The sequence below is a fragment of the Carcharodon carcharias genome, chromosome 16, assembly GCF_017639515.1.
Source record: "Carcharodon carcharias isolate sCarCar2 chromosome 16, sCarCar2.pri, whole genome shotgun sequence".
In the NCBI taxonomy this organism is placed as follows: Eukaryota; Metazoa; Chordata; class Chondrichthyes; order Lamniformes; family Lamnidae; genus Carcharodon; species Carcharodon carcharias.
The window spans coordinates 47,553,740-47,580,799 of record NC_054482.1 but is presented as its reverse complement, the minus strand read 5'-3'; the positions used below and the strand labels follow the sequence as shown (position 1 = coordinate 47,580,799).

General features: G+C 41.3%; 1 protein-coding gene across 2 annotated transcripts in view; it reads left to right on the top strand.

Annotated features, from left to right (window-relative positions):
* Positions 1 to 27,060, top strand: part of ncf2 (neutrophil cytosolic factor 2) — a 44,558-nt gene that overhangs the window by 7,973 nt on the left and 9,525 nt on the right. Inside the window, exons 2-13 of one of the 2 annotated variants that reach the window (XR_005945464.1) lie at positions 3,920 to 4,002; positions 4,361 to 4,469; positions 6,267 to 6,401; positions 7,452 to 7,559; positions 10,252 to 10,311; positions 12,693 to 12,736; positions 15,709 to 15,850; positions 19,967 to 20,014; positions 20,815 to 20,890; positions 21,902 to 21,960; positions 23,503 to 23,654; positions 23,747 to 23,808. Coding sequence is in view for 1 of the 2 variants with exons in the window: in XM_041207662.1 (XP_041063596.1) it covers positions 3,920 to 4,002; positions 4,361 to 4,469; positions 6,267 to 6,401; positions 7,452 to 7,559; positions 10,252 to 10,311; positions 12,693 to 12,736; positions 15,709 to 15,850; positions 19,967 to 20,014; positions 20,815 to 20,890; positions 21,902 to 21,960; positions 23,503 to 23,654 (1,016 nt within the window). In the remaining variant the exon portion in view is untranslated. The remainder of the gene's footprint in view (positions 1 to 3,919; positions 4,003 to 4,360; positions 4,470 to 6,266; positions 6,402 to 7,451; positions 7,560 to 10,251; positions 10,312 to 12,692; positions 12,737 to 15,708; positions 15,851 to 19,966; positions 20,015 to 20,814; positions 20,891 to 21,901; positions 21,961 to 23,502; positions 23,655 to 23,746; positions 23,809 to 27,060) is intronic. The other variant, XM_041207662.1, reaches the window with a different exon arrangement.

Sequence of the window (27,060 nt, the reverse complement as noted above, 5' to 3'; positions counted from 1 at the left end):
CACTGCTACTATGCAATAGCAACACGAGTGGTATTCACCACTAACAGGATGCTGCCATCAAGCCAAGAAGACGTTCTGCCTATCACACAAATGAGTAATGTGGTGTATGTATTTCAGTGCCAGTGTGACACTAGGTATGTAAGCCGTACATCCCAAAGACTGGCGGATCGGAACAAGCAGTATGCCCCAGCCGCTGTTCGCAAGGGGCAAGGTACAGATCATACCCAACCAGCCTGTGTTTGCAAAACTAAAAACACAGTTTCCAACATTAGATGTGATTCCATGACTGGACAACATTTGCTAAATAATCCTCAATGTGCTAAGAATTACGCTGACAACCAGTCAGGCTCACAGTGTGGTGCCTTTGTGTGTACTGGAAGCTACATATATTAATACACAGGGTCCCATTCTTTGCAGTTGCACCTGTTTCAGCTAAACAAAATAAGTGATAGCCTTTCACTGACTCATCCCTCAGGGCAATGCCTTGACCAATCAGGGTCAAGCTGCCTAGATTAAATTTCAAACAATGGTTGACAGTTAACTGTCAGTCACCATCACTGGTGCATTCTCCATGGCAATGCCTCTACTAATTGAAGCCCACTTGCCAACCAATTGGCATTGTCTTCACATGCAGTATAAATTATTATTTTCCCCCTGTACTGGCATTCTTGCAAAGCATCTGATGAGTGCAAGTCAAAGAGCACATGTCTCTTTTTTCAGCAATACTAACATGATTAATAAGGCATACAGAATCCTGGAATTTATAAATAGAAGCATACACTACAAAAGCAATGGTGATGGTGAACGTTTATGAAACATTGGCTCAGCCTCATTTGGAGTATTTTGTCTAATTCTGGGCATCGCACTTTAGGAAGGATGTGAAGACATTAGAGAGGATACAAAAAAGATTTGTGAGAATTGTTCCAGGGATGAGGGACTTCAGTTACCTGAATAGTTTGGAGAAGCTGGTGCTGTTCTCCTTATAGTAGAGAAGGTTTAGAAGAGATTTGATAGAGGCGTTCAGAATCATGAGGAGTTTGGACAGAGTAGATAGAGAGAAACTGTTCTTATTGGCAAAAGGGTCGAGAACCAGAGGACACTAATTTAAGGTGGGTGGCAAAGAACCAAAGGCAACATTTTATTTTTTTATGCAGCGAGTGGTTAGGATCTGGAATGCAGCACCTGAGAGTGTGCTGAATGCAGATTCATTTGTGGCTTTTAAAAGGGAATTAAATAATTATCTGAAGAGAAAAAAATTCCAAGATTTTGGGGAGAGGATGGGGAAATGGGACTGGGTAAGTTGTCCTTGTGGAGATAGCATGGACACAATGGGCCAAATGGTCTCTGTATTGTAACCAATCCATGGATCTATTCTAAATTTTCCAATCCATTTTTTTTTAAAAGAAAAATCCAGTTATTGATTCGCAAATGTTTGCCACTTACTCTTACTGCCTCATCTCACTTTTCTGAGGTATGCTGTATTTCAGCCTGGTCACCCTTGTTTATGTACTAGCTGTTCTCCCTTCTATGGATATATTGGTGTGGTCACTGCTTTTGAGGTATTCACCTACATTTAATTCAACTGCTTGATCTACTTTGTTACACATAACTAGAACTAGCAATGCCTCATCCCTTGTAAAGATAAAAACATTGGCTGGGATTTTCTGGCCCTGTCACGGGTGGGACCTACCGCGGGTGAGGCGGCGTCCCAGCCAGAAGTCCATTGACTTGCAGCAGGACCAGAAGATTGCAGCGGTGAGCGGGTGTGGAAAATCCCACCGATACTGTTTGAGGAAGGAGCCACGCCTTAGGAATTCCATTCCTTTCTCTGTATATACTTCCCCCCCGACCCCAGACCCCAATTAATGAGTGGGTGTGATTAAAATCTCCCAGAACAAAAATGTTGTTATTCCCTACTTGTTTTTCTTATCTGTCTACATATGAGATGCATACACATTTATTTCCACAATTACCGGTTCTTTGGTACAACCCTTGTTTGGTGTCCACCTCTTTCTTCTTCCCTCCTTGTAAATGTTTGTCCCCACACTAAGCACTTATATAAATGTAAACTGTTGTAATGGCTGTCTAACCTAACAATTTTTATTATCCAATTCTGGCAACTGTTTTCTACAAAGCAGTTTTTCTCAACTGCAAAAGGACCCCTCATATTCCACAGGGTATTTAATCAGCTCTATCTGAGACCTCCAATCCCGGTCATTGCTAAATATTTCCCTAAGGTCTTTAAAACAATGTAATCGAAATGAAACAAATTACTTCTGATGAGACTCCATTGTTCATATCAACTATAGTATGTGAGGGGATATCTTTTATCTCTGGTTCAGCTTGAAATTTATTAATTTTGATGTCCTCTAATTATTTTTAATAGAGGATCTGCATTGTATAAAGACACATTAACATTTACTACTTAAGCATTTTAGATGATAGGCAAATTCCCTGCAGGAGTTCTTTGCATTAACATTGCACATTGGTGGGTCTACAATTCTTCTTTCATGTTTAGGAAGCAGTGTTTAGCAACATCATTATGTGAGGGATCAGTGCAAGGTTGCTGCACCCCCAGAATCTGAATTGCAGAAGTGGTAACTACAAACCTGTGAAGAGGAAAGAAAGAAGTTGCAATTGTACAGCATCTTTCACAACCTCAGAATGTCCCAAAACAGTTCACAGCCAATGAAATATAGCCACTCTCATATTGTAACCAAATACAGCTACACACATCAAGACCCTGCAAATAGTGTAAGATAAATGAAAACTGCTTTAGTGATGTTGGTTGAGAGATGATTGTTAGCTGGGCACCAGGGGAACTCTCCTTTTCATCGAATAGAGTAATGAGATCTTTTACTTCCACCCTGAAAAAGGCAGGTTTAAAATCTCCGGACTGAATATTGAATTCAACAACTTTAGATCTTGAACTCCCTCCTCCATCTCCACCCCCTTTCCGTTTCTTCCCCCTTCCTTTTGTTTTTTCCAATAATTTATATAGATTTTTCTTTTCCCACCTATTTCCATTATTTTTAAATCTAAATCTTTAATGCCCTGCTAGTCTTTCCACCCCCACACCTACTAGAGCTGTACCTTGGGTGTCCTGCCATCCTTTCATAATTAGCACATTCGTTTAGATAATATCACCACTTTCAACACCTCTTTGTTCTTCTGCCTGTGACATCTTTTGATTATCTGCTCCTATCACTGCTTGCTTGTCCCTACAACCACACCCCTCCCACTTCTCTGCCCCCTCCCCCCCCCCCACTTTAAACCAGCTTATATTTCACCCCTCTCCTAATATTCACTCAGTTCTGTTGAAGGATCATGAGGACTCGAAACGTCAACTTTTTTCTTCTCTGCCGATGCTGCCAGACCTGCTGAGTTTTTTCAGGTAATTCTGTTTTTGTTTTAGGTTTAAAATCTCAACTGAAAGATGTCACCTCAAACACTGCAGCACTCCCTCAGTACTCCACTGGAGTATCAACTGAGATTAGTACTCAAGTCCTGCAATGGGGTATCTGAGGTGAGTATGTTGCCATGGGGTGAAGGCTGACTTTGAAGGGAAGTCTCAAACCCAGCTGCACTAGTTCCATCCTTTGTCTCTGGGTAAGATTCCTTTTTTAATTATGAGCAGGAGAGTCAGTTTTTGTACTCCATTTTTTACTACACTTTCAGGCATTACTTGTGTTGTTCCCACAATTTTGCTCGCAAGCTGAAAACAGGCATTCTCTTGTTTTGTGATAAAAGATGGATATCTCCCCATGGAAACGTTACTATTACATGAGAGCTAAATAGGAAGCAAATTAAGTTGACAATGAATCATTGCAAAGCGCTAAAGCATCTTGAAGTACAGATGTGTTACCATTGGGTACTTTTGATTGAAAAGGAAGACTAATGTGAACTCCTTGCTCTTTAGGCATTTGATAAAAGCATCTGCAGGGATGAGCATTTAGCAGTCGCTTTCTTTCAACGTGGAATAACTTTGTACAAAAGTGAAAAGTAAGTTGCTTTGCTACACTGTTTTGGAGTCAAATCCAATGCTTCCAATTGAAATCAGCAACTGCCTATAGGCTCCAATGGTAGAGCGGAGCAGACTGTTTGGAAAAGCTTGACATTGTTCTTCACAGTTTCAATAATGGTCTAGAATTACATTTTTAAAACTGTTTAAAAACAGTGTTAATGTGAGAATTATGACCGACTCACAGCGCTGCTTTTGTTTCAGTTGCTTCTGAACTCGGTCCTATATACATGCTGCAACTTGCAAGTAAAAAATTCTTGATGAAAATATTCATTTAAGTTAAATATTATTTATGTGATGTACTTTTGGAATTGATGTTGATCCAAATTCTGTGTCTAGATATGAAGAGGCCTTGAGGGACTTTATAGAAGCCTTTAACCGTATGAGGGGGAATCAGTTGATTGACTACAACCAGTTGGGCCTGAGGTACAAGCTGTGCACTTGTCAAGTAAGTACATTTAAACAGCTGATACTCTGGGGGAAAAACAAACTGCGCATTCCCAGCTCACCAGGAGAAGTGCAGTTGTGGTTGTGACAGGAAACTAGATCAATTGTTCACAAGACCATAGTAGAGACTAGTAGGTAACACTAGAGGTCTTACTGCAAGAGATGACCCAAAGAAAGGCAACCCTCTTTGAAGATGAGCATCACCCTTCAGTAAAAGCATAGCTATCATCTGCATGGATTGCTGACTGAATACCTAACTTCAAAAGAGAAAGCCATGCTGCTGTCAAAAGAGAAGTAATGATAAATATACTGCTGAACTTTGCAGGAATTTCTTGTGGGGTGCATCAGCTGTGATACAAAGCTGAGTTGTGAAAAGCTGCATGTTCTGGATTGTGCACAATTTTTCTTTGTGCTAAAGCTTTTCTTGATGGTGGAGGTGGTAGTCAAAGATCAACAAACAAATGCTGAGATGTCTACACCCAGATGCTCCATGCTTTTAGGATGTTTCCGGCCGGCATGTATATGGAGGATTGTATTGTTCACCTAAATGTCACCTTCCTCCAAAAAATGTGGGAACCTCAGAATGTCACACATCATCGTTACTTCCTGGATAATGTGCAGGATGATTTTCTGTAGTGGGTACCGCCTGATTATTAATTGATTGGAAAGCTTTTCTTTTCATTAAGGTGGGTAACGTGAAGAATGTTATTTAAGCATCATTAGATAAGTACAGGTGTGACTCTTTGTAGATAAGGGAAATATGTATTTGATAAAAGATGCGTATCCTGTCAAACTAATGTCTCCAGCCACCAGAAAAATTATGAACATGTTCCCCTGTGCACGTTAATATTCATCACTTGCTTATAGAGCTGTGTACTGTGGATTGTCTGCCCTGATGTGACAGATGTTCCTTGGAATGGGTTGGAAGGAAGCCAGCACAATAACAGCCTGTTCCATGCAGTGAAGGTGGCAGACAAGCTTTCCCTAATCTGTCTAGGATCAACTCCTGCACTAGTGATGCTCATGGCCAGAATATATTTTTGGCTCATCTTAATTAATTGTTCAGAAACATCCCAGGAATATCTATTCTGATGTATTGTAAAGTGTCATGCCAAAATCAGCAGAATGCAAGAATAGTGAAGAAAAGGTAATCTTGGATTAAAAAAAAACTAAAATTCAACAATGGAGAACTTGAGCAAAGAGCAACTACTATGTGGAGCAAAATTCAGCGCGGGCACATGAAAATGCAAATTTGCAGTTCCCCAAAAATAATTTTTTAAAAAGTTACCTTTTCCCTTTAAAAGGGTAATCTGAGCAGCCGAGCTCCCAAAGATGCTAGTGCACCTAGTCTTTTTTGGATAAGACTGGAATTTTGGAGGAGCCTAAAGCAAAATGTAATATGTGACCTCCAGACTGCTCATTTAAATAGATAACAGAGCCAAACTTCACCAGCTTGACTTTGCCAAAACACTGGTCATAAATTCAGACACGGTGGGACTTGGACACATGGGCCGGAATTTTACAGCCCCGTTGCGGCAGGGATGGGGCTGTAAAATGCGGTGAGTCATTCTAAACTCCATTGACTTCAGTGGGATCATAAAATCCCACATCATAAAATTCCACCCATGAAGTCCCATGCCCAATATCTGAATGTGCACCAATATGCAAGATTAGTAAAGTCACATTATATTTATTCTGTTGTGTTTCAATAATTGTTGTTAATAGTTGCTGATGTTTTAAACTTACAGGTAGAAGAAAAACCAGTTCTCTGTACTTAAACTTATATTGGCCCTTCCAGGTACTTCACAATGTGGCGCTGGCACATGCCACAATACAGAAATGGGACAAAGCTGAAGAGGCTTTAAAGAAAGCCTTAACTTTTAAAACCGAGGCCAAGCCCAATTTTGTGGATCAAGCTCTGGAAGCTGTTCTGGTATTGACTTTATTCTAATGTTCACAAGCCTGGTATCTTCCCCTCCTCTTATGTGTTCACTATACACTTCCATTTTCTACTGTGCCCACAGGTTCTTGCTGTTTATTGATCTTACTGATTTGGCTATTTTTTTCGTAGAATATTAATTAAAACATGTAGTTTTGCCTGGAGGAAGATATAATTGCTTAAGTATCATTAATTGCTAATATGGGTGATAAGAATCAACTATAACTAGCATAGGGAGTAATCTCAGCTCAGCACAGTTTTACTTAGCTAATAGAACAAGCAACTGATCTCTGCTTCAGACTCATTCCCTGATGCAGTAATGGACTGGTACACACCCTGTCTCTGTTGATATTAGTTAGGGCGTTATCACAGGTCTCATTAACATGCAGGAATGACAAGAATAGAAATGATCTTTCCTTCAGTGGAGACATTCACTCATTAGGTTTAGAGTCATAAAGTCAGAGTTATACAGCACAGAAACAGGCCCTTCGGCCCATCGTGTCCATGCCGGCCATCAAGCACCTATCTAGTCTAATCCCATTTTCCAGCACTAGGCCCATAGCCCTGTATGTTATGGCGTTTCAGGTGTTCACCTAAATACATCTTAAATGCTGTGAGGGTTCCTGCCTCTACCACCCCATCAGGCAGTGCATTCCAGATTCCAACCACCATCTGGGTGAAAAAGCCCCCCTCAAATCCCCTCTAAACATCCTGCCTCTTACCTTAAATCTATGCCTCCTGGTTATTGACACCTCCACTAAGGGGAAAAGTTCCTTCCTCTCTACCCTATCTATGCCCCTTATAATTTTGTATACCTCTAACAGGTCCCTCCACTGATGTCAGTTAAACATCAATCAGAGATTTCACATCTTGTACTGAATCAGGACAAAATTTGTTGGTGCAACTATAGTGAAAATAAACTTAAAGAGCGGAAAGCAATTCCCCCCACATTAAAGTGCTCCATTCTAAAAATGACTCCTGCAAGTTTGGGAGGTATCTTGTGTTTTTGTCACATGTTGACTGGATCTAATCCCTGATTCACAGAAGCAGGAGCTGTTTCAACTCATACAGCTGCCAACAGGAGAACTCTTCAGGCCGAAGAAAAAAATTGTAGCTCAACTGGAAAAGCAGGACTTCCTGGGAGAGGCCAAGGTACTGACTCATTCCCAAAACATTCCCACTTCATCAAACAATATGGAATGATTTTGAACATCAGACATCTGTGAACTTAATTATGAAGTGATTTGCTCAGCAGAGCTTCAGCCCAGTACTGTGAACATTGTATAGACAGCTGCTGAACAAAGGGCTGCAATTCACAGTCACAGGTACAATCATAAGCCCTCTCACTTGAAAAAAAATTGGTCTTATCCATAAAATAATTAAGGCTTCAGAACACTTTCCAAAGTTTGTAACTAGGGATACCATCTCGTAGCAAATTCAAAACCAGACTGTAAGTAGGTGGGATCATTGCTTCAGTTCTGAGGCTTGCTCTGCCAGTGATGAAATCCATATAAACCTAATAATGAATGCATCCACACCACTAGATACAAAAGTGCAAAATATTGACTTTTATTTGAAAACATAGACTTTTTTTGTTTATAGTTTACATATTTCTGGACAGTTGTTAAAAACCTGGATGAATAGCAACACAAAATTGCAGGTGGCAATAATACTAGGCTATGATACATAACCTCTTCAACATGATTGTCATTCTTTTCATGATAACTATTGAACCTAGAATCAAGTATTCTTAACTCCTGTGTTGTAGTTCATGCTTCATTTGCTCTGCAGAGTCTGCTTTATAGTCCACTGCCAATGATGTTCTTGTATAAGCTGATAGGATTCAAAGAATGACCTAGAGTGACTTTCTCTGAGAGAGGCCATTGCATCTTTTAAGGAGAAATTGAATGAATATTTGAAGCAGAGGCAGAGGCCGGGGTGGTGGGATTAGATCTGGACTGCAAGTGGACCGATGGCCTCCTCTTGTGCTGCAGTGGTTCCAAAGGAGTGCTCTGCCCTCCGTTGGCCATCCTCCCACAATGGCTGAGGTCTGAAACTTACTGCAGGTAACCTTGACTTTGTATAATAGTGTGAAACAAGTGATAGAGGCTCGAACCTATTTTACATCGCTTACGATTTTTATTTCTGTTGCAATAAAAAATCCAGGAAGATGTAAAACAAGTTGCTGAGTCACTCTTACATTCAATTAAAATTACCCCTGTTTTGTGGAGCTTGCAGACCTTCATTCCTATGGTGTCCAAGGGCAACATTTTCCCCCCGTTGGGGGGGTTGTGCGGGAGCATATGCGGGCAGGCGGGTTCCCAATCGGCACCGCCGGTCGGGGGCGCACTGCCATTTTACATGGGCGGGCCAATAAGGCCCACCCAACTTGACGTGGAGCAGGAAGGGCTTATGCGCTCCCTGTGAGGGTGGGGGGATTCCCTGAGCCGGGAGTGTGCTCTTTCGCGCATGCACACGAGAGAGTGCACAGATCTCCCTGCGGCAGAGTGCTGCCTCAGGGAGATTGGCTCAGGTTGGAATCATTAAATAAAGATGAGAAAAAAAATCACTGACATGTTCCCTCATGTGCCACTGTCACATGAGGTAGGATATGTCCATTTCTTTTATTTAGAGATTTCATAAAAATTTTAATAACCTCATGAAACCTCATCCCTCCCGTAGATGAGGTTTCATGTTTTTCAAGAAGCCCGCCCGGGCTCCCGACCTGCCCACCAACCTTAAGGTTGAACTTTATCACTTTAATTACTCTCTTAATGGCCTTAATAGGCCTTTGACAGTTCAACGGATGTCGGCTGCGCACCCACCAAACTGAAAATCTAAATGACACGGGATGATGTCAGGACGCACGCCTGACATCACCTCAGCTCATTTTACATGTCGGCAAACACCCCCCCACCCCCCACACCCCCCCTCCACTCGCCGAACAGAAGATTCTGCCCCAAATCCTTCATGAATGAATGCTGGAAATATTCAGCAGGTCAGACAGTATCTGTGGAGAGAGAAGCAGAGTTGACAGGCAGAATTTAATCAAGCCAATAGGAGAACCCTTCATCGTCTCCTTTGGGGAAGGCCCACCATATTAAGTACCAATCAGGTACAAAGCGGGGCTTCCGCAGGATCAAGGACTCCACAGGCTAAAAATCCCACCCCTCAGAGCTGTCAACCAATCAGATGCCAGCAGCTCCCCATTGCCATCAGTACCACTGGGAGAGCATTAAGTGCCGATAATGCACCCACCAAAAGGCCAGGATCAGCAATGGACCCATGTCGCAGTTGAGTGAGGGCAGGATGGGGTTCGTGGGCAGGATGGGGGTCGTGGGGAGGATGGAGGTCGTGGGGATGGGGGGCTGGCTGGGGAGGGAGTAAAAAAGACAAGAGTAAAACCAAAACCTATGAACAGAAAGGAAACAAAATGGGACACAGGGGTTTATGGTCTGAAATTATTGATAATTAATAATTATATAATAATAATTATTGAAATTATGTTGAGTCCAGAAGGCTGTAATATGGCTAGACAAAAGACGAGCTGCTGTTCTTTGAGCTGACATTGAACTTTATTTGAACACTGTGGTAGGCTGATGTCAGAGTGAGAACAAGTTAGCGATTTAAAATAATAGGCAACCAGAAGCTCAGAGTCAATCATACGGACTTTCATGAACGAACTTACGTCTGTTGTGTGTCTTAGTGTAAATGGGTTACATTAAGGGTATGAGTGTGTGGTTATTAACTAAGTCAGCATTGTGCAGACTGCTGACCTGACAGAACATTCACCAGTTTTCAGAGATTATAGACTGATTCCAGCTGCTTTCTTCTTGCATTCTAGGTGGTAGCATCAATCATTGACAAAGATGCATTCTCTGGCTTCGCTCCCCTGCAGCCTCAGGTACATTTTACTTTATAAAATTGGTTAAACAAAAACAATGACCATATGGCTTAGGCCACAGGTATTAATTACATTAATTAATCTATTTTCTATACTGTAGACTTGATGTAAAAGTTACTTTTTTCAGAAATAAGGGTGCTGAAATGTCATCACTCTGGTACCAAATGAATGGTACAGTCTAGACAGATAGGGAATGAATTTGGGGTTGGACCTGGTTCCCCTACAAATCTACTCCATTTTGCCTCTGTCAGAAATTCTATTAATCTTGGGGCCTGATATATAATAAGCAAAACTGGCTTACTATTACCTAACTCTGACCCTCAAAATGGAATAATGCTCCATATTGTGCTGTAGGATTGAACTTAGCTGCCTCTGCCGTTAGCTAGACTTGTCTGTGAACATTTAGATTTTTTATTTTTTTACCTGGCAAGTTGCTGACAGTGCAATCTGATAATGTCAAAGTGAGGGGAAGCAGGCATCTGGGACCTGAGTGAACAAGGCAAGCAACTGTGTTGCTCCTTAACAATCAGGTTGAAGGATTGAGAAACGAACAGTGCAAGGACTGAGACGGCAGTGTAAGAATGGATAAATTCAATGCCAAAACAGATATAGAAAAGGAAATAAATAAAGAGAAAAAGAGAAAATAAAGAGCCAGAAGTAAAAGTTAACATTTTTTAAATGTTTTTAAAGTTTTCAATAATTAACACCTGGAAAATTGAGACTGTACACTTGTAATAGTTAATTTTCAGTGCCAGAGAGATTGTTTGACAATAATTAACATACATCACATTATTAAAAGGACACTTAATCTGCAATGGGCAATACTTAACTTTCTGTGGTGAGGTTAATTATCTACTGTGCATGTCATTTATGCCAATCGATGTTGAGGTAGACAGTGAGATGCTGTTTCTGCAAAGCTCATAGCAAAGCAGCACAACTCCAAATTTTTGGATTTAACTGTGCATCTGCCCCACATCTGCAGTTGCTGTACCATTTGTGCAGAAATAGCTATTGGTGCTATTTGCTCCACCATAATACCAAAGGGAAAATGTGGGTTGATAACTACAGGAAGTAGTGACATTCAAATTTTAACTGTTGTTTCTATTTAGTTTTGGTTATATTGTCATTTGGAAGCTCTTTTGCTCTACATATCTATTTTATAATGGGATTAAGTAGAAAGTATCAGTACATAAAAAAATGTAATTATTGTACTACTTTTATTGGTTGAAATAAAATGATAATTTTCTGTAGCTATTTATTTACTTATGCTCCTATTATCATTGGCTGTTCTCTGATTTCTAACACTTCCTTTTTCCTCCTGTGTTTATTCTACATTGCTGATTCACTTTCATTTTCTCTCTCTTACTCTTTCTCTCCTTTATTGCCTCAGTAAAAATCCAACCCTCTTATGTCCACTGATTTCTGACGTGTTATTTTGAATTTCTCCTTCACAGCCCATTTCTTTCCTCATGGTTTATTAGCATGTTCAGAGACCCACAGCCCAAAGAAACTGCACCAAAAATAAATTAGAGCACACATTGTCCAACCTTCAAAAGAATACAAGCAAGTTATCTGGTTTCAGATCATGAGGAAAGGCAGTGGCTGGTAAACATGTACAAACTTTATTTCCCTCCTTCCCTTTCTGCTCCTGGTGGTAACAGTTCAACGTGGACCATTGGTGCAAGTTTATCATTCTTTCTTTGCGAGCTTGGCTCATGAATGCTAGAGGTTGATTCATCCATGGGATCCACCAGCAGAGCCAAGCCTAATCAAGCAGCCTTACATGTGGACTTTTCATTAATGCTCAATCAATAATAATCATAAATGGGGACCCTGGATAATTATTTGTCCCCTCTCCATCTCTAGCTTTGGGCCAGCAATGCCACTCCATTACTGCTCTAGATTAGATCATTCAGCCCAGTTATGATATTAATGACCATACTTTCTTAGTCTGGTTTAGTCAGCACTCCACAACAATGTGCAACAAACCATTGAAACCCTGGAAGCTAAAAATATGTTTTGTGTTCCTGTGTCCTGTGTGTTACACAGTCCATATGACTCTGAATTATCTTCAGTAATTACAATGCAACTTTGCAGAAACATCATCTCACTGTCTACCTCACTATTGAATGACATGAGTGACATGCTCGGTAGATAACTAACTTCACCATAGTAAGTTAAGTATTGCCCAATGCAGAAGAATCCTTTAATTAATGTGATGTGTGTTAATTACTGTCAAACAACCTCTCTGGCACTGAAAATTAGTTATTACAAGTATATAGTCTCATTCTTTCAGGTGTTAATTGTTTCATTCATTTTATTCAGTGAACTGCTTCTTTTCAACTCTTTAATGAGATATGTGATTCTTATTTAATTAACAGGCCCCTGAACCTGTTCCTCAAAAGAAAGTACCAGAAAAATTCAAGTAAGTGGATTCTACTCACTGCTTTGTTCTACTTTGAGTTCTGATCAGCATTTAGGGCTGTGTGCTGGTTAGTACACAGCAGTTGAAAGTGGTGTGGGCCTACTTTTGTATATGTCGCCGCAGTGAGTTATGGAACCAGTTATGCTATTCCAAAAGGAATGCATACTACAAGAATGAAGATCCACTGGATGGCCAGTACTTACTGCCACTGCTGAGCAGAGGCTAATTTACTGGCTTTAAGTCACTTTTATCTTTCATGGATTTGCACTCTATTCTGTTCCAGAAACTCCCAAAAACCGCAACGTGATAATGATCAGAGAATCTATTTTTGTGATGTTGATTGAGGGATAAATATTGGCCAGGACACCAGGAAAGTAGTGAAAGATAGAACTAGATTCTAATCTTTACACACTTCTATAAGCTCTTATTTACAGAGACACACATTGCAAACATGCACCTCCAAACCCAACAATCTCAGTTTCAGCCTTCTCCTCTAGTGAATTTCCAGTTAATGCCCACCACCTAAATACAATTAAGCACTCAATTACCATACAGTTAACACTGAGTGTGCTGTTACATTCTTTGTCTCTCAGAAAAGACCATTCATGTACTGCAGCACCCACAGATCATGTGCAATCTGCCCCTTTGTGAACTGTACCTCATTCATTTAATCTCCTGAGGGAAATGTCTGCAAAATTCTCCTTGATCCTGAAAGGTAATAAAATCATAATCCAAAATAGTCACCTATTCTCACATTTCCACTGCAGACCTGCTTGTTGGGTCAGCCCTTGCCACCATCTCCAACAGCAGAGACGAATGTGCTCTGTGGAGAAATTTGAATGCTGCAGTTCAGTTTTAATGCCATTCAAAAACCATTCCTAACTAGGCAATTATGTTCAGTTATGGTAGCACTTGCATCTCTGAGTCATAAGGTTCCAGATTCAAAGCTCACTTCAGGGCTTGAACACAAAAATCAAGGTTAACATTCCAGTGCAATACTGAGGGGGTGCTGCACTGTCAGAGGGACCGTCTTTCAGGTGAGATGAGGCCCCATCTGCCTATTTGAATGGATGTAAAAGATTGAAGAAGGGAAGGAGAGTTATCCCTGGTGTCCTGGACAATAGTTATCCTTCAATCAACATCACAGAATCACAGAATTACAGAATTATTACGGCGCAGAAGGAGGCCATTTGGCCCATCGTGTCTGCACTGTCTCCCCAAATGAGCATCATGACATAGATCCATTCTACTGCTTTTTCCCCCTCCCTTGCACATTGTTTCTATTCAAATAATCATCTAATGCCCTCTTGAATGCCTTGATTGAACCTGCCTTCACCACACTCCCAGGCAGTGCATTCAAGACTCGAACCACTCGCTGTGTGAAAAAGTTTTTTCTCACATCACATTTGCTTCTTTTGCAAATCATTTTAAATCTGTGTGCTCTTCTTCTAGATCCCTTGATGAGTGTGAATAATTTCTCCCTTTCTACTCTATCCAGCCCCCTCATGATTTTGAATACCTCTATTAAATCTCCTCTTAGCCTTCTCCTCTCCAACCCAGCTTCATAAATTAAGTTTCTCATCCCTGAAATCAATCTTGTAAATCTCTCTCAAATGTGATCACATCCTTCCTATAATGTGGTGCCCCGAACTGTACACAATACTCCAGCTGAGGTCTAACTACTGTCTTACATAAGCTCAGCATAACTTTCCTGCTCTTATACTATATACCCTTATTAATAAAGCCCAGAATATTATATGCTTTATTAACTGCTCTCTCCACCTGTCCTGCCACCATTAATGATCTATGCACAAAAACACCCAGGTCCCTCTGCTCCTGCACCCCCTTAGGAACTGTATCCCGTATTTTATATTGTCTCTCCATGTCCTTCCCACCAAATGAATCACCTCACAATCCTCTGCATTGAACTCCATCTGCCACCTATCTGCCCACTCCACCAACTTCCTTTTGAAGTTCCACACTGTCCTCTTCACAGTTTACAATGCTTCCAACTTTTGTTCCATCCGCAAACTTAGAAATTGTCCCCTGCATACCCAGATCTAGATCAATAACATATATCAGGAAAAGCAAGGGTCCCAATCCGACTCCTGGGAAACTCCACTACAAACCTTCCTTCAGCCTGAAAAATATCAGAATTCTCCTCTGGTCATTATTGCAACACCTTTTGTGGGAGTTTGCTATGTGCAAATTGGCTGCTGCATTTCCTACATTACAACAGTGACCACATTTCAAAAAGTGCCTTATTAGCTGTAAAGTGATTTGAGACATCTGGTAGTCATGAAAAGCGCTAGACAAGTGCAAGTCCTTCTTTCTTTTCATTCTTTTTGGAAGAGTTAATCATTTTAGCCCCTTACTGGAGGTTTGTTCACCTGCCTTCTTGAGACAGATTTCTGCCTCTCAATTAACAGTCTACAGTTTATTAAACATAGTAAGATAATTCATTGGAAAGTCGACAGTGCCACAGTTTCCCCTTGTGGGAGCGAGTAGAACTAGGGGACACAGTTTAAAAGTAAAGGGTCTCCCAATTTTTTTTTTCAAAGGATTGTGTATCTGTGGAACTGTCTTCCCCAGGTAGGGACATTGAATAGTTTTAATGTTGAATTTGATAGATTATTGATTGACAAGGCATTCAAAGGGCATAGAGGGTAGGAAGGACAGTGGAGTTGAAACCACAGTCAGATCAAACATGATCTTAATGAATGATGCAGCAGGTTCAAGGGTTGAATAGCCTACTCCTGCTCATAATTTGTATGTTGGTATGTATGTTCATATGTAGCACTAATGGCTTTAAAAGGAGTTTATTGGGATAAACTGTCTAAACCTTCTAAAATGGGCTACTGTTGTGATATTCTACATTGAACAAAGGACATAAAGACAACATAAAGACCTCATAAGAGGTCTGACATAAAGAGGTCTGACTTTAGATTTTATAAATGTCTCCTTCCTTGCAGGACACTGGAGGGTGCACCTCACCGCGTGTTGTTTAGCTTCATCCCAAGTAATAGATGGGAGCTGGAAGTACAGTCAGGAAATATAGTCTTCCTGCTGAAGAAAGGACAGGACAACTGGGCCACAGTCATGTTCAACAATGAGGCAAGTTCTAACTAAGGAGCATTCAACCTCCAGAGCAAAATGATGAGTGACTGAATAAAATCACAGGTTGCAGATGGCTGGCCAGTGGTCCCAGAATCATATTTCAGATTCTTTTATTGCAACAATATTTTATGAAGGAATCATGGGCAGACATCTGATGACGTTCAAAGCAACCTTCCAGTAAAATGCCTTTATAATCAATAACAATGAGTAAATCTGAAAAAAAGAACAGAAGCTGAACCAAAATATTCAACACTTATTTATTTATTTTTTTAATTTATTTTTGGTATTCTGTTGATGGGAGACAGATAACTCAGAGCCTAGCATTGACCACCATGAGTGAACCCTCCACTCAGAGAGCTGGTAGTTTTATCCACAATGTGAGAAATAGTAGGATGAGATCAAAACAAAATTAGCAGGTGGGTCATTTCACTGACCGGCACTGGCAAAATACAAAGGGTAATCACCAGACAATGAGCAGCCAATCCTCAGAATTCAGATTGAAGGACAAAAAAATAGCTAAAATATAATTTTAAAAAAGCGACATAGTGACCTAGCTCCTCATGACTTCATGAGTGAGTGACCAAGTTTCCTAAAATTCATCAATTTAAATTTCCCACCAAAGTGCATCACCTCCAGGCGCTGCCCACCCCAACCCTTCACCCTGCTTCATGATGTCACTGGCTGCTATAGGGGAAGCCTTCGGCTCAGTGACATTGCCAGCAGAGTGGGGACCCACTGTAGAGGAAGCCGGAGCATTTCAAAGGTCTCTGCATTCGGAGGGGTGTCAGCAATTGGGAATTCTCAGCATTCGGAAGGGATCTAAAATGATGGATGCTGGTTCCTTGGCTTCCTGTCTTTGGCCTCCTGGTTGTTGGAACATGTCACACAACAGCTACTGGTGTGAAACCACAAGCAAAAATACTCAGCTACAGGGGACAAAACCTTTATAAGATAAATACAGTAACATTAGTAGAACTCATGTGAACATGTCATGTGATTAAGCATTACAGATCCAGCATCAATGTGGTAAGGATGTCACATATTGAAACATCCATTATCTTAATCGAGAATTAGCACCAGTACCTGTCCTGTAGCTGAAAAAGCTCCTGTAGGAGGAAAGGGTGAAGGACTAGTTACAATGGGCATCTGTTGTGAAGCTTTACAGGAAAACAAACTGAACAGCCTCTGGTTTACTTGAAATAAACACTATGGAGTTTGTTTTTTCTTGTTCCTCTTCCTGGCCTCTGAACCCTGTTCCATCTAGTGGCCTAACTTGAGAACTACCAGAACTCACCAAAATTGAGGCTGGCTCCGCTGCAATCCATTCACCTTTGATCTCATTTTGGGCCTGACATAAGGTGGCATCCCTATTTTGGGCCTTGGCATTGTGAAACAAGAGTTCCAGGACTATTGAATGTTTAATGTTAGTCTACATTGCGCCAAACAAATCATGTGACTGAATGGTGCAGGGCACAGGAAAGTCATTGAGATCATTTTCAACAAGATGTGTTTGTTATCGTTGCTGTTGTTGTCTGGCGCACTGACCGCTACCTCGTGGAGGCTGAGCGTCAACTCGCAGACACTTCCTCCTACCTCTCCCTGGACCATGACCCCACCACTGAACGTCAAGCCATTGTTTCCAGGACTGTCACTGACCTCATCTCCTCTGGGGATCTTCCTCCCACAGCTTCCAACCTGATAGTCGCCCAACCTCGGACGGCCCACTTCTACCTCCTACCCAAAATCCACAAACAGAACTGTCCCAGTAGACCGATCATGTCAGCTTGCTCCTGCCCCACGGAACTCATTTCTCATTATCTTGACTCCCTTCTCTCTCCCCTTGTCCAGTCCCTTCGCACCTACATCCATGATTCCTCTGACACCTTACATCAACAATTTCCAGTTCCCTGGCCCCAAGCGCTTCCTCTTCACCATGGACGTCCAATCCCTCTACACCTCCATCCCCCACCAGGATGGTCTGAGGGCCCTTAGCTTCTTCCTCGAACAGAGGCCCGAACAATCCCCATCCACCACTACTCTCCTCCGTCTGGCTGAACTTGTTCTCACACTGAACAATCTCTCCTTCAACTCCTCTCACTTCCTCCAAATAAAAGGTGTGGCTATGGGTACCCGCATGGGCCCCAGCTATGCCTGTCTCTTTATGGGGTATGTGGAACATTCCTTGTTCCAGTCCTACTCCGGCCCCCTTCTACAACTCTTTCTCCGGTACATCGATGATTACTTCGGTGCTGCTTCATGCTCTCGTCGGGACTTGGAAAAATTTATTAATTTTGCTTCCAATCTCCACCCCTCCATCATTTTCACGTGGTCCATCTCTGACACTTCCCTTCCCTTCCTTGACTTCTCTGTCTCAATCTCTGATGATAGACTGTCCACCAATATCCATTACAAGCCTACCGACTCCCACAGCTACCTCGACTACAGCTCTTCACACCCCGCTTCCTGTAAGGACTCCATCCCATTCTCTCAGTTCGCTCGCCTCCGTCGCATCTGTTCCGATGATGCTACCTTCAAAAACAGTTCCTCTGACATGTCCTCCTTCTTCCTTAACCAAGGTTTTCCACCCACGGTCGTTGACAAGGCCCTCAATCGTGTCCGGCCTATCTCCCGCGCATCCGCCCTCATGCCTTCTCCTCCCTCCCAGAAACATGATAGGGTCCCCCTTGTCCTCACTTATCACCCCACCAGCCTCCGCATTCAAAGGATCATCCTCCGCCATTTCCGCCAACTCCAGCATGATGCCACCACCAAACACATCTTCCCTTCATCCCCCTGTTGGCATTCCGTAGGGATCGTTCCCTCTGGGACACCCTGGTCCACTCCTCCATCACCCCCTACTCCTCAACCCCCACCTATGGCACCTCCCCATGCCCACGCAAAAGATGTAACACCTGCCCCTTCACTTCCTCTCTCCTCACCGTCCAAGGGCCCAAACACTCCTTTCAAGTGAAGCAGCATTTTACTTGCATTTCCCCCAACTTAGTCTACTGTATTCGTTGCTCCCAATGCGGTCTCCTCTACATTGGAGAGACCAAACGTAAACTGGGCGACTGCTTTTCAGAACACCTGCGGTCTGTCCGCAAGAATGACCCAAACCTCCCTGTCGCTTGCCATTTTAACACTCCAACCTGCTCTCTTGCCCACATGTCTGTCCTTGGCTTGCTGCATTGTTCCAGTGAAGCCCAACGCAAACTGGAGGAACAGCACCTCATCTCCAACTTTACAGGCTTCCGGACTGAATATTGAATTCAACAACTTTAGGTCTTGAACTCCCTCCTCCATCCCCACCCCCTTTCTGTTTCTTCCCCCTTCCTTTTGTTTTTTCCAATCATTTATATAGATTTTTCTTTTCCCACATATTTCCATTATTTTTAAATCTTTTATGCTCCCCCCCACCCCCCTAGAGCTATACCTTGAGTGCCCTACCATCCATTCTTAATTAGCACATTTGTTTAGATAATATCACCAACTTCAACACCTCTGTGTCCTTTTGTTCTTTTGTCTGTGACATCTTTTGATGATCTGCTCCTATCACTGCTTGCTTGTCCCGACAACCACACCACCCCCCTCCACTTCTCTCCCCCCACCCAACCCCACCCCCACCCCACCTTAAACCAGCTTATATTTCACCCCTCTCCTTGGATTCACCTAGTCCTGTTGAAGGGTCATGAGGACTCGAAACGTCAACTCTTTTCTTCTCTGCCGATGCTGCCAGACCTGCTGAGTTTTTCCAGGTAATTCTGTTTTTGTTTTGGATTTCCAGCATTCGCAGTTTTTTGTTTTTATCTCTGTGTTTGTTAACATGGCAGCTACAATAGAACTATAACACAACAAATGCTGCTCTGCCCCTCCCTTGAGCACTCAACTCATTCTTAAACACCTGAATTCCATCTGTATGATTGTCCAATAAAATACTGATGTTCTATTTCTTGAAGTTGTTATGCTATTTTTTCTGCTTTTTGTGTTTCATTTGACATAACAAGTAATTTTAAAACATCTTCCTAGCTGTTAATGTGAGTAAATCCATTTTGGTTTAATTTGATGTACATTGGTTATAGATATCTCCTGACTGTGTTTTCTCTTGTTTGTTAGACGGGATTAGTTCCCTACAACTATTTGGAGCCACTGGAACCTGAAAAGGTAAAACTGTGAGTGGCATGTCTATAAGAGAAAAGTTCTATTCTGCTTGATGCAGAAAATAACATTATCTATTTCTTTTGATCTTGAAAAGCTCCCCTCATGGCCAGGTAGATCCGGAAAGTGTCATATTCAACCCCTGCTTCTTGCTGATTATATTTCAGGCAGTGGTAGCAACCCTATATTTGGATTCAGTGCACCTGGATTAGGTAAAGGAAAAATCATTCAGTATCACAATCCCAATTGCTATCCAGTGACCTTTGTTGGCAGTGCATGCATGTTGCTGTGCTGCCATTCTGGTTCTCCTCCTTGGGGTTGAACAGCCTATTGAAATTTAAGAGAAGTACAGATTGTGCTTTTACTACCATCAGTGATGGTCACTGAATCACAAGCAAGAAATACAGTTCAAGCAGCATTTAATTTCTGTTGAAGAGTCATGCGGACTCGAAACGTTAACTGTACTCCCTTCCACAGATGCTGCCAGACCTGCTGAGTTTTTCCAGGTATTTTTGTTTTTTATTTCTTTACTTCCCAGAATTGAACCGTTATGTTCCCAGGTAGACACCAGGTAAAGAACTAGTAACATTTGTCCAAATAAGGCAAATCCTGGATTTTCTGATTTAAATTTGAACAGAATTTTGTTTAAAAATGCACTTTGTGTTATTCTTTTCATAATTTATTTTAGAAAAAAGTCCTATTTCAGCTCATGTAAAAAGAACATGAACCCCGAAAGAGATTTCAGCTCATGTATAAAGAACGTGAACCCCGAAAGAGATGATGTTTTCTATGTGTTTTTTGATTAGGGTGAAAAATCTCCACCTCCCAATATCCCAGCACCGCCCACAACAATAGCTCCTGAAAGACCAGCCAGTGTGAAAGGTGAGGAGGTCCAGAGTCTCACCAAATGGTGTGACCATAACTGCATCAGCTAGAAAGTTACAGACATAACAAATTATGTAAAATATGCAAAGCAAAATGGCCAAAAATCTTTTAAGAATTAAAACTGTGAGGCTCAGTACATTCTAACAATGACTTATGGTTTATGGGACTAACTGTTGTGGAAACATGCTGAGTGTATGCCAGTCTAGCTGTCATTAATGGGAGCTGGAAAATGCAAGTAGCTTTCAAAGTGTAACTGGGTAAATACTTGAATCAAAACCATTTGCAGAGCTATGGGGAAAGAGCAGGGCATGTAGGACTAATTGGATAGTTCTACCAATGAGATAGCACAGTCACAATGGGCCAAATGGCCTCCTTCTGTGTTGTATCATTGTGTGATTCTTCTACATTCAACTGAAGAAGGCCTAACCCCTTTGCAATTTGACCTCCCACACAGCAATGACAGAGGCCTTATAACAGAAGTTTGTCTAGTGTCTGGTTGCAGGAAATACATGGACTGAAAGTCCTTGGGGAAATCGTTTTTCCAGGTGTTTATGATCCTTCACTTCATCCCTCCTCTGCTGAAGGTATGGTTTGATAGGTGTCGGCAGCACTCTGAGTTCTCAGGGAGAAAATTTCATTTGTCAATTGGCTTTGGAAGCGACTACATGTGTTCAGGTTTTTGCATGTGCAGCTGCTTGGGAAATAAGTTTGGGGTTTTGAACATCCTCAAAGATGTTGCATCTCCACTTTTGTACTGGAAATGGAGTTGGATCAAGAGCATGGGAACCTGAGACTCATTTTATAATGATTCAGGGAAATGGATGGCTACTGTTCAGTTGTCTGACGATGAATTGACTATGGCCATTGATGAGTAAGTCCTAGAGTGCCCTAAAGTTTAAGCGACATGGCAGTGAGTGATGTCATAATAGAAAATTACAAAGTTAGCAAAAAAAATTTAATGGACTGTTGGGAGTTAAATTCATAGAAATGTATTTGTTGATCTTTCAGATGAGAACTCATGCACCAATGCAAGTCAACAGGTGATAGAACATTCAAAAAAGATTGTGGTAAGGGACTTCAACTTAAGTATTACAGAAAACAGAAACTAAGCTGCGCATTTATTTTGTACATTATCACATTCTTAAAGTACTTCATGCATGACAAATTAAGATGTGACTTATTATGTAGCAAATGTAGCAATCATTTTGTGACCTGCAAATAACAACGAATAGTAAAGAGATAATTGGTTTTTGGTGGTGTTGGTTAAGGGAGGAAAGCTGGCCATGTCACTAGGAGAAACCCCTGCTTTTCTTTGTATAGTGCAGTGGGATCTTTAATGCTGATGTGAACTAGACAGCCTTTGTTTAACATTGCAATTGAAGGACAACACCTCTAAAATAGCACTCCCTAATTTATTGTACTAGAGTAGTCTAGAATATGTGCTGAAGTTCTAGAATGGGGCTTGAACTCACAACTACTACATAAAGTGTTACCAATTAAAACAAGTTGCATGTCATCCTGGTACCCCAGTGTTAAGTACAAAAGTTGATTCTTAGTTTCACAGCGGTAGAACAATGTAGTCATTTTAAAGTTACAGGTAGGGTATTTCACTCTTCCAAAGAGCAGGAGGTGGTCTGTAAATCGTTTCACAGATTCTTATGCTTTGATATTTCTTTGTCTGAGAAGAGAATTATATATGTAGAAAAGGGTTTTCTGCTGCAATGGAAAATGGTATTGTTTTGATCTGAATTTTAATTTCTTAAAATTTATTTATTCTTGGGAGTGGGTGTGACTAGCAAGGCCAACAATATTGCCCATTCCTAATTTCCCTAGCAAAGGTGGTGGTGAGACACCTTTTTGAACCACTGCAGTCTCAGCTGTGAAGGTACTTCCACAGTGCTGTTGGGTAAGGAGCTCCAGGATTTTGAACCAGCAATGAGAAATGCAAAAGCAAAATACTGCAGGTGCTGGAAATCTGTATTAAAGACAAAATGCTGGAAATACTCAGTAGTTCGGGTAACATCTGCGAAGCAAACTAGAGTTCACTTCAAGACTGATCTTGCACCAGAATTTTTGATCAATGCTGTGCATTACTTTTTTTTCTATTAACTTAATTGAATTTCATCAACAATAATTTTCTTGACTAATTTCTGAGCCAGCTCCCCTAATTTTAACACATGTCCCTAGATGTTGGCGAGAAGGACTTTGCAGGCTTGACTGGGCAGGGTATGCCTTTGTCGTTTCAGTGCCCAGGTTGATACCAGGTTTTTTTACTCTTCCAATTTTTCTGTAGCAGTTTGATATAACTGAGTGACTTGCTAGGCTATTTCTGAGGACAATTAAAAGTCAATCACACTGAGGTGGGTCTGGAGTCACATGTAACAAGGCTGGTGAAGGACAGTCTTTGCTACACAGCTTACCTTATCTCAATTGTGGAATAGCACTAAATGAAGAATTATTATTATTCGTAAAGACAGCAAGGACTGAGGGGTTTGTTAGCACTTTTAATTCCTTTCTTAAGCCAATAATTTGACCAATGTAATCCATTTGAGTTACTGACTGTACAATATAAAATGTCACCAATCTACAATTTTCTTCCTCATGGAAAGAACAAAGATCACCCTATGCCGGTATCTTCCATTGTTAAAGTGCACTTCAAGTACACAGTAGCTATACGTGTAAAACCCAGGCTGTCATATAGTGAACTGTTGGCTGTCATCGGTAAGAAGCTTCATCTTCCTGAGAAAAGACTTGGGCTGAGGTATGAGTGAAACTTTTTAAATATATTTAACACTGCCACAAAAATGTTTTGTTTTTCACATTTACTTTTCATTGAATTTTTGCACTTATCAGATGAAGAATCATCAATGCTGGGAAATTTTATATTCAAAGTTGTTGTCAGCTATTTGGATCAGGTAAAGCACAACTTGGATGCAAAATAAACTTTTTCTACCCTACTCTGTTTCAACTCTGATCTTCTGCTGCACCAACATCACTTTAAACCACCTTGGTAGCCAGAGTGGCACTGCCAATTCACTTCCAAATTGGGCCCTTGTTGCACTGTGGATGCTACACCTACCTGAAATTGAATTGAGCATAGACTCATAGATAGGCTCATAGACATTTACAGCACAGAAGGAGGCTATTCGGCCCATCGTGTCTAAGCCAGTCAACAAAGATCTGACCACACCAATCCCATTTTCCAGTGCTTAGCCCATAGCCCTGGAGACTATGGCAACCAAGTGAATATCTAAATACTTCTTAAATGTTACGAGAGTTTCTGACTCAACCAACCCTTCAGGCAGTGAGTTCCAGACTCCCACCAATTTCCTTAATTCCCCACTTAGCGTTCCATCGCTTACCTTAAATCTATGCCCCTGATTATTGACCGCTCTACAAATGGAAAAAGTGCCTTCCTATCTATGCCCCTCATAATCTTATACACCTCTATCAGAACCCCTCTCAACCTTCGCTGCTCCAAGGAAAACAACCCCAGCCTATCCAATCTTTCCTCATAGCTCAGATCCTCCAGCCCAGGCAGCATCCTGGTAAATCTCCTCTGCACCCTCTCCAGTGCAATCACATCCTTCCTATAATGTGGTGATCAGAACTGCATGGAGTACTCCAGTTGTGGCCTAACCAGCATTTTATATAGTTCCAGCAAAACCTCCCTGCTCTTGTATTCCATGCCTCAGCTAATAAAGGCAAGTATCCCATATGTCTTCCTAACCACCTTTTCTAACTGCCCTGCTACCTTCACGGATCTGTGGACATGCACATCAAGATCCCTCTGATCTTCAATACTTTCCGGGGTCCTACCATTCATAGTGTAATCCCTTGCCTTGTTAGCCCTCCCCAAGTGCACTACCTCACACTTTTCTGGGTTGAATTCCATTTGCCACTGTTCTGCCCACCTGACCAGTCCATTGATATCCTCCTGCAGTTTACAGCTACCCTCCTCACTATTTACCACCCTACCAATTTTTGTGTCATCTGCAAACTTCTTGATCATACCCCCTACATGTCCAAACCCATTTCATTTGAGCTATTATAGTTAGCAGAGAAATAATGATTTGAATTCAAAATCAGAGGTGAAAGGACAATGTGCCTACTCACTGCATCACCTAAGCCTGAAAATGAACTTCCTTTTAACTTAAACTTACTTTTAATAAGTTAAATGTGCTCCATTACAAAGACACACCCATCCATTCAATGCTTTCATTGAGTAGGTCTATAGTTGTTTGGATCCAGAGGTGAATTACCATCAGTTGCTATTTTTCTTCACAGACGATTTGAACTTGAGTAATTTGTTGATCATTTTCTGTGAACTGCTCCTGCTCTATCACTGTTATCTCACCAAAAGTGTGGCAGGAGTATCTAATCATCTTAATGGGATTTCTGATTAAACCATGCTAGCGGAGTAGAAGCAACTTAGGAAATTCCCAGCTATTGCTAATGACAGTATTGTTAAAATTTGACTAAAAAGATCTGGATTTTTTCCTGGATGTGGAGGCAGAGGGAAAGTGTAATGAACAGTGCAGACAGAGAGTTTGTTATGAGGAGTTTCACTGGACTTTGAATTTTCACAGAATCACAGTGCAGAAGAGGCCCTTCGGCCCATCGAGTCTGCACCGACACATGAGAATCACCTGACCTACCTACCTACCTACCTAACCCCATTTACCAGCACTTGGCCCATAGCCTTGAATGTTATGACGCGCCAAGTGATCATCCAGGTGCTTTTTAAAGGATGTGAGGCAACCCGCCTCCACCACCCTCCCTGGCAGGCATTCCAGAGCATCACCACCCTCTGGGTAAAAATGTTTTTCCTCACACCCCCCATAAACCTCCTGTCCCTCACCTTGAACTTATGCCCCCTTGTGACTGACCCTTCAACTAAGGGGAACAGCTGCTCCCTATCCACCCTGTCCATGCCCCTCATAATCTTGTACATCTCAATCAGGTCGCCCCTCAGTCTTCTCTGCTGCAATGAAAACAACCCAAGTCTATCCAACCTCTCTTCATAACTTATATGTTTCATCTCAGGCAACATCCTGGTGAATTTCCTCTGCACTCCCTCCAGTGCAATCACATCCTTCCTATAATGTGGCGACCAGAACTGCACAAGGTACTCCAGCTGTGGCCTCACTAAGGTTCTATACAATTCCAACATGACCTCCCTACTTTTGTAATCTATGCCTCGATTGATAAAGGCAAGTGTCCCATATGCCTTTTTCAACACCCCATTAACATCTTTTCCTTCTGGCTTCTTTGCCATTATCAATCTCATCACAAACTTAATCTTGCTGTGGCAAGAAAAAGGTTTAGCAAAGCCCTTTTGCACATGGCTCTGTACTTTGAGAAGGGGATTAATAAAATAAATGGGGTTTTAGGGTGTATGGATTAGGAATTCAAGATGTTAGATTAATTCTACGCAAATACTGAATATGAAAAAGATCTGAAATAACAGAGGTTATTGGGAACTCTCAGCAGGTCAGGCAACATGTGTGGAAAATGTTAGCGTTTCAAGTCAGATGACCCTTCTTTCATTGTGAAGATATGCTTCTCACTTTACAAAGTGAATGTTGAGTCTATGAATTTTTTCAAAACAGCCCATTATAGTTCTCTTGGATGAAGGTTAAAAGGCAGGCGCTGAAAAAAGATGATGCTAATTGTTATTGACTATGTAATGAAAATTGTAAAATAGTAATCCATCAAAGACGACAAGCTTCACAAATGGAATGGTCTATTCTTATCCCAGGTCAATTTTAGAAACATGTACAAATCATAAGAATATCAAAATAAAAAGTGATTTAGCTGATCTAACTTACTTGCTCATATTTAGCATCCATAGATTTAATTTCTTCTTGGGTTACGCATTTAAATTTCTGCTCAGTTAAATCAAAATTCTTTTTTGAGGGGCATTTCCACTGCTATTTATTGGATATTTATGTTATTCCATGTTAAGAACTGCAAAAACCCACTAAAAGGCATCTTTGTGATTTTGACAATAATTATACTCCTGTTACTGCCCTTATTTTTCACTTAGTGCCAGTTTGGCTTTGGTAGCAATTTGGTGATTTAGGTTGAACACTCCCACCGGCTTTTAAAGTAAATTGCTTGAGATTTTGAAATGCTGCTCATAAATTGGCGAACATGTCAGTCAT